The sequence below is a fragment of the Scomber scombrus genome, chromosome 15 (assembly GCF_963691925.1).
Source record: "Scomber scombrus chromosome 15, fScoSco1.1, whole genome shotgun sequence".
Lineage (NCBI taxonomy): Eukaryota > Metazoa > Chordata > Actinopteri > Scombriformes > Scombridae > Scomber > Scomber scombrus.
The window spans coordinates 14,163,156-14,176,685 of NC_084984.1; the positions used below are offsets into that span (position 1 = coordinate 14,163,156).

The following is a 13,530-nucleotide window of genomic DNA, read 5'->3' on the forward strand; positions in this document are numbered from 1 at the left end:
GTATGAATCCACAGCAGTCCGGATCCAGGTATCAACTGCTCACCTGCGGCTCCTTAAATCCACTGAAGGTGCGCCAGACACATCCCCAAAATATATCTCCTTACAGTCGCTTTTCTCCACAATTAACACATCAGACTTTTGACATGAATCTGATCTAAACAGTTAAAAAAGTCGTTCTTTTGTGCGTAAAATCGCTCCAAATTCTTCCCGATTGCGTAAAAATGCGCATTAAAAGCTGCGATTGTCAATAAAACACCACTAATGTGTACTTTGAATATAAATATTTTATCCAACCAAAAAAATCAGTGAGACAAGTTAGACATTGTTTAAACTATTAACAGCTATAGACATTTGCTTCTCTTCTGAGTCACCTGGTGAATCTGAAGGCAGTGAAACTGGAAAGACAATAAGAGGGACGGAGCACTCAACAGCCCTGTAGGACTGGTTTCACATCTCACCTACTGCACACAATTCAGCCTTTAAAACCCTTTAACAGGACTTAAAAAAATAACACTGTATGTATATGAATATATGTAGAAAATACACAGGTTAATCTATTAGTACCAGATAAAAAATGACATCCAGGTTATTAAAAATAAAAATAAAAAGTTAAAGACATTTTATGCATTTTTATCACTTCATCATTTTCCTGAGTTCAACCTTCAGCTTCCAGGTGTATTTCATGTATTAATACTTGTGTTTGAAGCTGACTCCAGTCAAAAATAGGTAAAATTTAGCACAGTGCACTTAAAATATTGAAGTTTCCACCAAAAATAAAATAAAATCAGTGCTTCAGTCAGCGTCGGGTCGTCCACACGGCAGGATAGAGCTGCGTCTCAGGCAGGCGTTGGGTGGAGTTTCACCGGTCTATTAGGAGGGGGGAAAAAACACAACAACAATAACACACCCAAACTAAAATAAGGAGCTGTTGAACTGCACATTTTACACCCTAAATGCCACACCCCATCTATGAATACAAAGAGAGACAGAGCAGAAGAAGAAGAAGAGGTTAAAAAAAGGCTCAACATGGAGAGCTGAATGGTTACTGTACATGCTTTACAAGTCAAATCACAACAAAGGTAATATCAAGAGAAACATTTTCAACAAGAAATGTATAAAATCAAAGGAATTATTGTGTTTGTCGTCTTATTTAGCTCTGTCTTTGTGTGTGTATCTGTCTGTGTGTGTGTCTGCTTTTGTCAGCATATGTGAGTAACTGTGATTCTCCGTATTTGAGGGTTTTATGAGTTTTATGTATAAAGTGAATGTGTGTATATACTTTGGTGGGTGAGGATATAATATAATAACTTGTGATGACTCAATGTGATTGTATGGAAGTTAGAGCAGACCACATTGATGTAATTTAATTTCTAGAGGGAATGATAACTATGTTGAAAAGGTTATTTGTATTGTGTCTTTGCTGACTTCAATTTAAAAAACAAACAAGAAAAAACAAAACAGAAGTTATATCAGTGCACTTTTCACATAAAGCAGGTCTAGACTGTACTTTTAAATTTAATTTAAAGAGACCCAACATTCCCACACGAGAGATGCACAAGGACAAACTTCCCTTTAACGGGAAGAAACTTTGAACAAAACCAGGCTCTAGATGGATGACTATCTGCCTTGACAGACAGTGATAATAACAACAATACTAATAATGATAATAATAATAAAAATATGACTTATAATAATAGTGGTAGCAGTGGGTCTGTCTGACTTTTCACTGCCCATCTAATAAAAGCCCCAAAAACATAGGCTGAACATGATTATTATTATCATTATTAATATATATTATTCTTTATTTTACCTCAAAAGACCATTAAGGAGGAATCCTTATTAACAGCGGTGTGGAGAAACAACAACAACATCAACAACAGGTAAGTAAATAGAAGATAGTAAAAAGATGAATGGATAAAAGTAAAACAGAAAAGATTATAGTAAAGTTAAAAACTATCAATTAAAATAAGGTCTGAAAAATAAGGCAGCTTCAGTATAACGATGCTCCACCTTGTGTGTTGGAGGGCTCAGGTGCTGGTGTTGGTGTTGGTGCTGGTGGGGGGAAGTCGGGCATCGATGGGAGCAGAGAAAGTGATCGTTGGTCCCACAGTTGTACACAGAGCTGTGGAGTCTCAGGGCGTTGTGCTCTGAGTTGGTGAAAAGCTGCCTGGACTCCTCTAACAGCTGCTGCAGAGAACAGCTGGACAGACGATCCTCGGTCTGTAAGAGAAGGAAAGAAATCTGTCGTTTAAAGGGATAATTACACTTTCTTTTTTGGGGAGGGGGATATACTTAAAGTTAGATTAGAAGAAAACCAGCGAAATGGCCGGACACATAACCCCAATTAAGTCACAATTTGTTGTTTTTATACTTTAGTTTTTGTACCAAATTAGTGAACTTTAGAGGTGCTGGTGGTTGATTTTAACAGCTGCTGGCTGTTACAAACAAACATACATGAGAGTGGAAATTATCTCATCTCTGAACTCTTGGGGAGAAAGCAAATTATTCCTTTAAAATATGGACCAATCCAACACTTTTACCTACTTAATCTTGATGTACATAGAAAATAATCACTTCTTATTAACAGAGTTTCTGTCTTACTTCCTTCAGGTGTGCCGACAGGTCCAGGTCCAGGTTTACGGCGCTTTGCAGAACGGCTGCTGGTAGAGGAGAACTATCTGCTGGTACTGTGCTGGAGTTCTTCGCTCTGATCGATGAAGGCGATCGATTATCCACACAGACGCATCTCAACTCATCCTGGCTGAGACACAAACAAAGGACAACAAATCACTTGTATATTTTGTTCTTCAGTGAAAGGAGTGAAGGGAAATATGAAAGATGCCTTATAATCTGGAAATAATGTCTTTTATTGTATATAAATATTCATGCCATCATTAAGATATAGTCTATATTGTTTTTTGTGGTAGTTTATGACACTTATAATTGATGCCGTCTTCTCCCCTTTCTTTTATTTGTCATTCAGGGTGAAGGAAAGGAGATGAGGAGATGTTAAAGGAGGCTGTGATTGTCTGCAGTCAAAGCTCAGAGTCGCTTCCTTAAAAGCACTTTAATCTGAGAGCCTTTCCTGATTTTAATTGAGTTTTAATTCTCCTTTAATTACTTTTTATCTCCTTTTTAAATATGCTTTGTCTATTCTTGCTTTTTTTCTTACACTGAAATGGTTTTTACTCCTTAAACAACAACAATTATTTTATGATTTGTGTATGTTTGCTGCCTTGTGAAGCACTTTGTAACTCGGATTTAGAAAAGTGCTCAATAAATAAAGCTTATTATTTATCATTATTATTCCTTTTTTCTGTCTTATTGTCAACAAATCTCATGATTGGAGCCAAACCAACAATCAACTGATCTACTAACAAGTGTTGTGTGTGTATCTGCAGCCTGATATATCTTATTCCTCTGTGCTGTAGACCTCTGCTGTTGTATAAAAACTATTAAAAATGTGTAAATTAGCCACACCGCTGCACTGGGCGACATGTTCCTTCACCACAAAGATCTCCAAAGAATAAATAACAGCTATTCTCAGACAATCCCATCTGAATATTTTATCAATATCACAGTAAAAAGTAAGTATATATTGTGACTGCATCAAAAATGACTGAATCACACATCAGGAATTCAGTTTATTGACTGTTTCCTGCTGTGAAAAGTTGCCTTTTTTAACCCTAATGTTCTCCTAATTTGAATATGTGTTAATTAAACAATACAACTTGACCTCAGCTGAATCTGTCAGTTTCTATCTCCTGTTTCCTGACTGTTTTCTGGTGATTTATGGAGAAGCTTTAAATGTAGACACACTGGCACTGACATGATCTCATTTCTGGATCCTGCAGCTTCCTGATTACTCCTGCGGTTGTTGTCTTCCTGTTACAACACGTCTGCTGACTTTAATTAAGACTGTGAACGTCTGGGAGAGCTGATCGTGTAGACACTGTGTGATTTTCTCTGGTCATCTGTGCAGCCCGAGGGAACGAGTATTTGTCGTGTTTCTGTGTTGTTATCAGAGCATCTACAGCTTCATTTAGTTTAACCTCTGACATCTGGCTGTTATCCCTGCAGTGTTCAGTGATTCCCAACAAAGAAACTTATCTACAGACTCAAAATATGACTAAAATAATGTAAGAAACTGTTTTATACATATTTAACTGGCTCAGTATTTTACCTGCTGATTAAACCCTGACTGTTCCTCTCTCTCAATGTTTCTCGAGCACTTTCCAGATTCAGCTGCAGGAGCTGCAGGTCGTTCCTCTGATTCTCACACACCTGGAAAACACACACACACACACACACACACACACACACACACACACACACACACACACACACACACACACACACACACACAGTATATGAAGACGAAAATAAATAAATGATTGCAGGCTGTAACTGGAGGGCAGGAAAGGTAAAAGCCTCTCTGTACAAATATGTTTTAAGAAGAGACTTGAATGTTATTTACATTTCAGATGGACAAACACAAACTATCCACCACTTTAAATCACTGAAATTTAAATAAAAAATGTGACTTAAACACATTTTCTTGTCACTTATGGTTTTATAATTAAGTTTTGGACCCAGATCCTCACAGTCATGGTGAAGAAACAGCATGAACACGCTGCTAAAACATGCAGCCAAACCAGAAAATCACCTCTGACGTCAACAACAGTGTGAGCAGCAGGAATGTGGAACGACTGAAGAGCTGATCTGTTATATATAGTTTATAATTATTATACCTGCTCATTCATACAAGGGGACATCTTTATTGGATATGAATGTTTTCTTTCCCCCTGTGAGGTTTTACATATATATTATATCAGACTCTGTACCTGTCGCAGGCAGCGGAGCTCGGACATGGTGCGCTCCTGTTTGGAGTGAGCCAGCTCCAGCAGCTCGTCTCTCCAGCTGTCTCCCTCCCCTGGTGACACAAAAAAAAAGATCAAATGCTGCATTTATCTTAGCAGGAACGACACGATGTCAGGCTGAAACTAAAAATAAAGAGAAGTAGACTGCAGAGATACACTGAGCACCCTTAATCCTCAAGAAAAACTGACTTTATCTCCAAATTTGCTGCTTCTGAATCAGATGAGCAGAAATATAAAGCGCTGAAAACTATTTTATTGCACCTATAAATGATGATAGTTTAGTGCTGGACGACTTCAAGTTATCATTTGACTCTTTCAGCAAGAATATAAAGCCACATTTTCTGTTTCCAGCTTCTCATACTGTACGTGAGAATATTTTACTTTTCTCTGTTTAAATGATCTTTTCTCTATTTGAATGGGCATTTTACAATATTTTATAACATTTTATTGACTACATAATCAATAAAGTGGAAAAAGAATCAACAGATTAACTCATAATTGTATCCCAAGTGCAATTAATATTTTAAACACTTGCAAATGATCAATACGCTGTTTTTTGAACTGTTTTGCACTTGTATTTCTATACCTCACATATTTTATGTATTTTAAGAATAATTTTATGTAATGTTATGTATTCTATGGTGTTTATGTAATTTATGTATACTAATAAATAGCTCCTAAACTTGTTTTTATCTGGAGAAATATGATATATGTTACGTTTGCCATCACTAAATTGTGACATGCAGACTTTTCCAGTGCACATTACTAATATAACTAATTTAAAAAGGAAAGTATGAAATATAAAAATATATTTATGTATAAACAGGAGTGTCCTGTTCGAGTTACACTACATGAAACATAAAGGTTACAAAATAATTATAAATACTTTAAAATATGAAGAGAAGATTAGTAAACAGATAAAAAGAAAGGATAAGGATTGATATAATAGCTGCAATAAATAAACCATAACATTATAAAAACAAACATGCAGTTAATAAAAATTCTTGACAGATAAATAACCAAAATGAATAAATCAAATCCTATAATAATATTTCCTAACAGATCTGCGACGTCCTGACAGCTGCAGGATAAATGTGAACGTACCTGACAGGACGATGTCTCTACGCAGCAGCTGCAGCTCCTGTTTGAGTCGGATGATTTCTTCTCTCTGAGTGCTGCTCTGTGTCACCTGCTGCTGCAGCTCCTCTACAAACAACACAGCATGAAACACGAGAGTCAGACAGCTGGAGATCTAATTATTCACTCCATGAGTAAATTAGTAATCATTAAATATTTTGTTAATTGGTTGATCGTTTCCAAACTTTTTCAGGCAAGAATTCCATCCTCTACCTCGAATTTCTCAGTTTTGCAGCTTTTCTTTGTCATGTGTGATAATAAACTGATTATCTGAGACTCAACAAGACATTTAATTAAAGGCATTGCTTCTGGTTCTCATAAATTCTAATGGGATTTTTCTTTTTTACTATTGTCTGTCACTTAATAAAGAAAATGAGAAGCTGGACTAAGAGAATATTTGGCATTAATCACTATTTTAACTCGAGGAATGACGATTAATAATTTATCATTAATCAACTATCAAAATAATTGCTAAACTAATCATCAGGGCAGCTTAAGCCTGATTCAGTTAAACAGTTTTAAGAATATTTATTTGACTTAAACACTTTGTCCTCTTCTCGTTTCTCTCGTGCACCTTTCAGGTTTGTGATCTCGTGCTTCGTTTCTCTGTAACGACGTTTATTTTCCTCCAAGTCTCTCTGCAGCTTGTTTTCCCGCGAGCGACTCTCCGTTAGCGACGTCTCCACCTGTCGAAGGCGCTCTGTGAGGTCGAATACGTGACTGGAGGCTTCAGTCACGTCTTTGTCCTGGAGGGAGAAAAAATAATCTCATTAACCAACCAGCAGTCAGAGATGTAACACAAGACAGGTAAATATCATTAAGAAACTGTCCTCATATTTAATTCATGTTTAATTAATTATTTCACATATGTATTTATTTGTTTTTTTGGCACTTTGCTGAATCATCAATTCCCCTTTGTTTTTCTTTTTCTTCCTAGGTCTATTTTAGGTCTGTCATTTGGCTTCTTGACCTCTCCTGTCAAATGTAGTGCTTTGGTAGTTGCATACCATAACGAAGAAGTAAAAAGGCTAAGACAGAAAAAGACCAGACAAGTTAAAAATACAACGATGACATACAGTAGATACAATAAATACATATTGCTACAGTAGAAAAAAGTGCAGTTGCAATATAATAGTGCAGTTAGTAGGCTAGTGACAATGCCCCCAAAATTTTGACAATTTAGAACTAAATGCAACATTGTTTTTCCTCATCTCTAAGGTCTCCCATATATGGGTTCTTGGACAAAAATATTTTCCTGCAAAATTGGTGAAATTGATAGATATTGTTATATACCTCAAAACTAAAAAAGAGCTAAAATACAGCTTGTCCGTATGGGGGTTAACACACATAAACTGATGTAGATTAATAACACAAGCTCTGAGAGCTTTAAGAATTGACATGTATGTAGTCAGGATGTTGCTGTACCTACTACAAAAAGTAGGGTGTGAATATCATGAAGTATGTGGGAGATAGAGGCCTTGGAACACACTCCTAAAATAGGCGGATATGAAAAAAATGATATCTATGCTGAATGTTTTCATTTAGTTTGTAACTGCTTTGCCATGGATTGTCATAGAAACACATATGATGGCTTGTTAGAAAGGGGAGGTGCAACTTCACTTAAAGTATGAGTTGTCCCAATTGAAAGAAAGTGAAACATTGGTATGAGAAGAAATGGCCAAAGTCCATTTCTGTGGTGAGAAAAATACTGACAAATTACTGCAAAATAACTTACAGTATATGAGATAAGGGCAATCCATTCAAATGTTCAGTGCGATTAAGAAGGGACACAGCTCTATGATAAAAACTGTTTGTGTGTCTGGTCCTGCTGGTCTTAATGGGTCCCTTTAAAATCTTATTTGCCCGTCTAGTGACCCTGCTGTTATAGATAACCACCAGCTCCGCCGTCCTAATCACTCGCTGGAGTCTGGACCGGTTCAGCTTGTTAGTTGACCCAAACCAGGAAGTCATAGATGCGGTTATAAAACTGGATCATGAGGGCCTGTGGCAGTTTATGTTTTTTAAGCTGTCTTTGACCTTTAAGTCTATTTTAGGTCTGTCATTTGGCTTCTTGGCCTCTCCTGGCACATCTGTTTTATTCATATTATCTGTTGTTTTAAAAGTGTGCAAATAAAGAGTCTAAATCCAAAAATCTAAGCCAGATGTCACAAAACCATAAACAGATAAAAACTGTTGTATACTGGTGTTTTTATATGTTTTAGATATTTTAGATATCGCAGGGTAATTTTTCTGCACATTGAGTATTTTTATTATTATTTATTATATATATACATTTTTTTTTGTTAGTACAATTTTGGGGTATTTTAGTAATTATTTCAGTTTTTCCCCCCTGTGGATAGTTACAGATGTATTTTATGTTATGCATGGCTGTCTTCAGTGTGGATGTAACTGAATGCTAATCCTCTCAGCTACTCACAAAGATACAAGACAATCATATATTTATGGAAGTTATAATAAATAACAGGTGTACAGGTGTACCTTGAGTTTGAGCATGGAGCTCAGCTCTTCCTCTCTGACCTGCAGAGAGCCGACCTGAGAGGACAGAGACATGACGGTGGAGTTCAGACTCTGGTTCTTGTCCTGAAAGACACCAAAAGACATTTCAAATCAATCAATCAATCAATTAATCAATCAATCATTTACTTTGGATCAACTGTGTTGTGTTGAAAAACAGTTGAAATTGAAGTGTCAGTACTATAAATGATACTGCTGTTATACAGTATTTCCACAAGTTTGTTTTTTATAGATAATATAATAATATAAATGTGTATGTCATGTCCCAGTTTTACCTCAAAGTCTTGACATTTTTGGCTGGCGTTTTGATGTTTCTGCTCCACCTCACAGAGCTGCTGTCGGGCTGAGCTGAGCTCCTCCTGCGCCTCCTTCTCCTTTGTCTCCACTACACACGCTCGTTTAGTGAGGACTCTGATCACCTCGTTACGCTTCTGCAGCTCATCTGTGCAAACAGCAGAAACATCACTGACATGAGCTGATGGGGCTGAGTTAGTGTGGAGCTGATGTATGAACAGATTTTGCTCAAGAAAAATGTCAAATATTAGCAGTTCACAGCTTTGCTGCTTTTTTTGTCACATATAACAGTAAATTGAAAATGTTTGTGTTTTTAAACTGTTATTTGGATATAAAACAGGAATATAAAGATGCAGTTTATAAACAAAATGATTCATCGAGAAACTAATCAGCAACAGATTAATCAATAAGGAGAATAATTGTACAATATATCTATATTGGCTGCAATCTTAATACAGACAATCATATGTAAAATAAACATTCATTTACTATTTATTAAGTAGCATAAATTGCTGTTTTGATGCAAAAGCAAGGAAGTCAATATCTGTTACTACAGCTGCAATAATTGGTTGATTATCAATTAATTGATCTACAGAATATTAATTGGAATTTATTTGGATAATTGAATGATTTGTTTTAGTCATTTTCTAACAAAAAAATGGCAAAAATCAGCTGGTTTTATTAAAGGTTTTGGACTGTTAGTCGGATAAAAGAAGACATTTGGTATGAAGTCTCTGAGAAATAATCACTTTTTCACTATTTTTGATATTTTATGGACAAATAGATCAATCAATCAATCAATCAATCAATCAAGAAAATAGTAATCAGATGAATCGATAATGAAAATGAATCGTTAGCTGCAGCCCTAAGGATCTCCCTGTGGCCTCTGTCGCCTCACCATGTAAACGTGCACACCTCTGCTCCACGGCGAGCACCTTCTGGCGGTCTTGCTCCCAGGCGTGAAGGTGTTTGTGATGAGAGGCGGCCATTACGTTCAGCTCTCGGTCTCGGTCCTTCAGCTCGGCCATCAGCAGCTGCAGCTCCCTCCGCTGCCTCTGGACGGTGGAGCCGCTCACATCACTCACAGGAAACTTTGTGTGAGAAAAAAGCACAAAGAGGGACATGAAATGACAATGAATCCATGATACAGCCTTATTTATTATCTATATTATGTATTTGCTGTATACAGTGTTAAACGTAAACATTACTATTTGATGTACTGTGGAGTTAGTTTATAGATAATTTGCATCTGCAGTTCATTCAGCAGTTCACAATTAAACATATAACAGCACAAAAACAAACAATACAAAGCATAAAATACAAAACTACACACATCACATATACCCACAATGATGACAATTGATGAGTCCAGCAGTAGAGCTGAAAGTATTAGTCAATTAATCAATTAGCTGATCAAAAGAAAGTCATTTTTGAAATCCCCGAAAACGTTCCAGTTAAAGCACTAACAATGTGAATATTTGCTGTTGTTCTTTGGTGTTTCTTGATAATCAACTAATAAAATCTAAGATAGGATAAGATCTGAGATTTTCTGATGTTTTACAAACCAAACAATGCATCAATTATTTGAGAAAGTAATCAGCAGACTAATTGATAATGAAAAAAATAATGAGTTACACCCTTAACTGGAAACATAGAGGCTCTAAATGATATTTTTGACTGCTTGGTCAATGCAAAGTAATTCAGTAAATGATGTGAATTATTTTACAGTAGATGTAAGAATTAACATCAAGTTTATACTTAAAGGTTTCATAGATTTATATTTAATCCACAGAGCCAATAAAGATTAGATTACATTTTTTTTTAGTTTATTAACAGTGAGAGAAACGTAGTGACTGCATCTCATCATGGATATTATGATAAAAGCTCCTCTTTTTCACCCAGTTTCTGCCTGTCTGTCATTATTCATAACATGTGGTCCAGTTGTAGTTTTGACTAATAATAATAACAATAACATCATAATGAATAATTTCCTCATGAGCTCTTTTTGAACCCCAGAGAAGCACATGAAGTAACTTGCATAATATAACAAGTTGTTTTCTTCATTAAACATGAGAAACTGAGTCACTATGGCAGCAGTATGTTGCTGTAGGCCAAATCACTGGTGTCTATGTCTTGCACATAAAGCTCCTATTGCTCACAGGAGTACTACAGTTAATGCTGCAGTGTAAAGTATAGTATTGTGTATATTTCTGGGCTGAATCGTGTCTTCTCTCACAATGAATCTTTAAAAAAAGATCCTGAGCACTGCCGGACGCTGCTGTGTGGTAATTCTGCGTATTATTATGTACAATGTAAGTCATGTTTGGACTGTGCCTTGGATTACTTAGTGTGTATCCTGGAATCCATAATTAAGTTAATCTAATCATCACTAATCCAATCTTAATCTCACCTCATTGTCCCGACAGATGGGAGGACATGGAGGGTCTGCGGGGACGGGAGGGGTATTTCTGGACCACTGCTTTGCTGAGTTGTCCATCTTAAAGCTGGTTAGGAGAGAAGCTGGACTCGGAAGAAGCGGGGAGCCTCCATTTTCCTTAAAAGAGGAATTACATACACATCATGCTGTGATATGTGGCATGAATTCAGACTATGTTTAGTTTGGTTTAGTTGCACATAAAAAAGAAAAGAAAATACATAATACAACAAAAATAATACATGCAGATTTTGTTGAGATTAAAAAAGTAAAACAATAACTAACAAAAGAGAAATGTGCAGGAGCCAATAAAACCCATCAGGGCTTGTCAGGTGGCTCTCCTATAGTGAGACATACAACCTAAAAACTTAAGAATAAAGCAATACAGACAAAAGCTGTACAAAAACAAAAACAGTAAAAATATGCAACAAATAAAACTACAGTGTTACAAGTGTGTAAGAAAGGTGACAATTTATCAACACATAGAATATGATAATGAGAGCCGTTATGCAGTTGCATTACTTAATTGATCTTAGATGATTTTAGACTGGTGGAATTTCTAATGTGATCTGGTAAATGGTAAGTTGTCCTGGTAAAGGTCGGATGGAGATGATTGGCTGACCTTGTATCAATCAATCAATCTTTATTTATATAGCGCCAAATCACAACAAAAGTCATCTCAAGGCACTTTACACATAGAGCAGGTCTAAACCGTACTCTTTAAGTTCATTTTAAAGAGACCCAACATTCCCACATGAGCAAGCGCTTGGCGACAGTGGCAAGAAAAAACTCCCTTTTAACAGGAAGAAACCTCAGGCAGAACCAGGCTCAAAGTGGGCGAACATCTGCCTCGACTGGTTGAGGTAGAGAGGAGAGAGAGTAAGGATAAGAGAGAGAAGCACATTGAAAATCAATTTTGGATTGGAAGTTGAAGTTAGATAAATTTGGAAAACATGCTGGAAGTAAGTTGTGAATAGATTGAAAAACAAAACAACGAATTAAAAAAGATAGGAAGGATACTTAGGGATTTGAATAAAGGAGTGTTTATAAATATACTGCATACAAACTGGGTAAAATGTTAACCCAGTGATTTTTAGTGTAGTTGGCAGAGCTGATGTTAAAGTCCCTAACTTACCTTTTTAACTGGGGTGCTGTGCCAGACCTCAGCTGAAGTATCTGAAACAACAAGTTAAAGTGGATGTTAGATGGTTGAAACTTTGCCTCATTCATGCCAAACAAGTTGACCATGATGGGTTTATTGTTGGTGAGGAAAATGATGGTGAATGTGTGAAAGTTTACCAGCAGACCAGGGAGGGACACAAGTTGGGGCTCTTCCAAAACCTCTTCCATCTGAGGGGGGGTAATCTTCTCCCTTCGTCCATCGCATCATAACAGCTATATTATATATATGTAGTAATATTACCTCTTAACTCCAATTCATTTGTGTGTTTTTTCTCCTCTTGTGTTATGAAGCCTTCATTTGTTGTTGTTGTTGTTGTTGTTGTTGTTAGCTTACCATCTCTTAAAAGTAACTAAAAGTACACGTAACACTTAAATAAACGACCTAAACAAAGTAGTTAAAGGTTTAAGATATATAGGTTTATACAATATTTCCCTTTTTCTAAATATACAACTTATGTCTTTAAAATTGAATTATTTACCTTTTTAAGTTGTTTTTTTCACTGACTATTTTTTCGCCGACTTTATTTAAAAAAATAACTGAAGCAGTTAGACAAGGAGAGGACGGTGACGTCACGCCAACAGCCGCAACGAGGGTCCACGCACTTTAACGCAACTCACGCATTAAAATAACATCAAATGGAGAACGTGTGATTTAATTGAGAGTTATTAAAGTTTGTTTATGTCTAAATTAGCTCCGAGTTGTTCCTAATTCATTTTTGAGTTCAATACATGTTTGTCTTATCCTTGAATTTCACAGCCTAGTGGAGTTCTTCTTCTTCTTCTTCTCTCGGTTTATTTGGGTGAGGAGTTAAATGTGCATTCCGCCACCTTCTGGATTTAAAGGAGAATAGGTACTGACTAAATAAAGCTATGTCACACTCTGCTGTAATATAAGATATTTCTTTATTAGTCCCACAATGGGGAAATTTGACAGTAAAAAATAGAAGGGCATCAATAAAAAAGAATAAAGAACAATAAATAAATACGAAAAACAATAATATTTCAATACAATATTGGGGTGGGGTGGGGTGGGGGGGACTACTGATGACTACTACTATAATATGTATA

The 13,530-nt window shown here is 36.2% G+C and overlaps 1 protein-coding gene across 1 annotated transcript; it reads right to left on the reverse strand.

Moving 5' to 3' along the window:
- Positions 1 to 596: 596 nt before the first annotated feature.
- Positions 597 to 12,955, reverse strand: ccdc62 (coiled-coil domain containing 62). Its single transcript, XM_062435210.1, has 13 exons — positions 12,580 to 12,955; positions 12,416 to 12,456; positions 11,257 to 11,400; positions 9,745 to 9,937; positions 8,828 to 8,994; positions 8,517 to 8,618; positions 6,592 to 6,763; positions 5,985 to 6,086; positions 4,845 to 4,933; positions 4,184 to 4,284; positions 2,602 to 2,761; positions 2,011 to 2,220; positions 597 to 867 (listed from the first exon to the last, which is right to left on the reverse strand). The coding sequence occupies exons 1-13, from the start codon at positions 12,668 to 12,670 to the stop codon at positions 793 to 795; spliced, it is 1,647 nt and encodes a 548-aa protein (XP_062291194.1). The 5' UTR covers positions 12,671 to 12,955; the 3' UTR covers positions 597 to 792.
- Between the last annotated feature and the right edge of the window lie 575 nt (positions 12,956 to 13,530).

Coding starts and splice junctions, on each gene's coding strand:
- ccdc62 (XM_062435210.1), bottom strand. CDS start 12,670: ATGATGCGATGGACGAAGGGAGAAGATTACCCCCCCTCAGATGGAAGA. Junction 4,934..5,984: donor TAGAGACATCGTCCTGTCAG/GTACGTTCACAT, acceptor TTGTGTCACCAG/GGGAGGGAGACAGCTGGAGA. Junction 2,221..2,601: donor TGTCGGCACACCTGAAGGAA/GTAAGACAGAAA, acceptor CTTCTCTTACAG/ACCGAGGATCGTCTGTCCAG.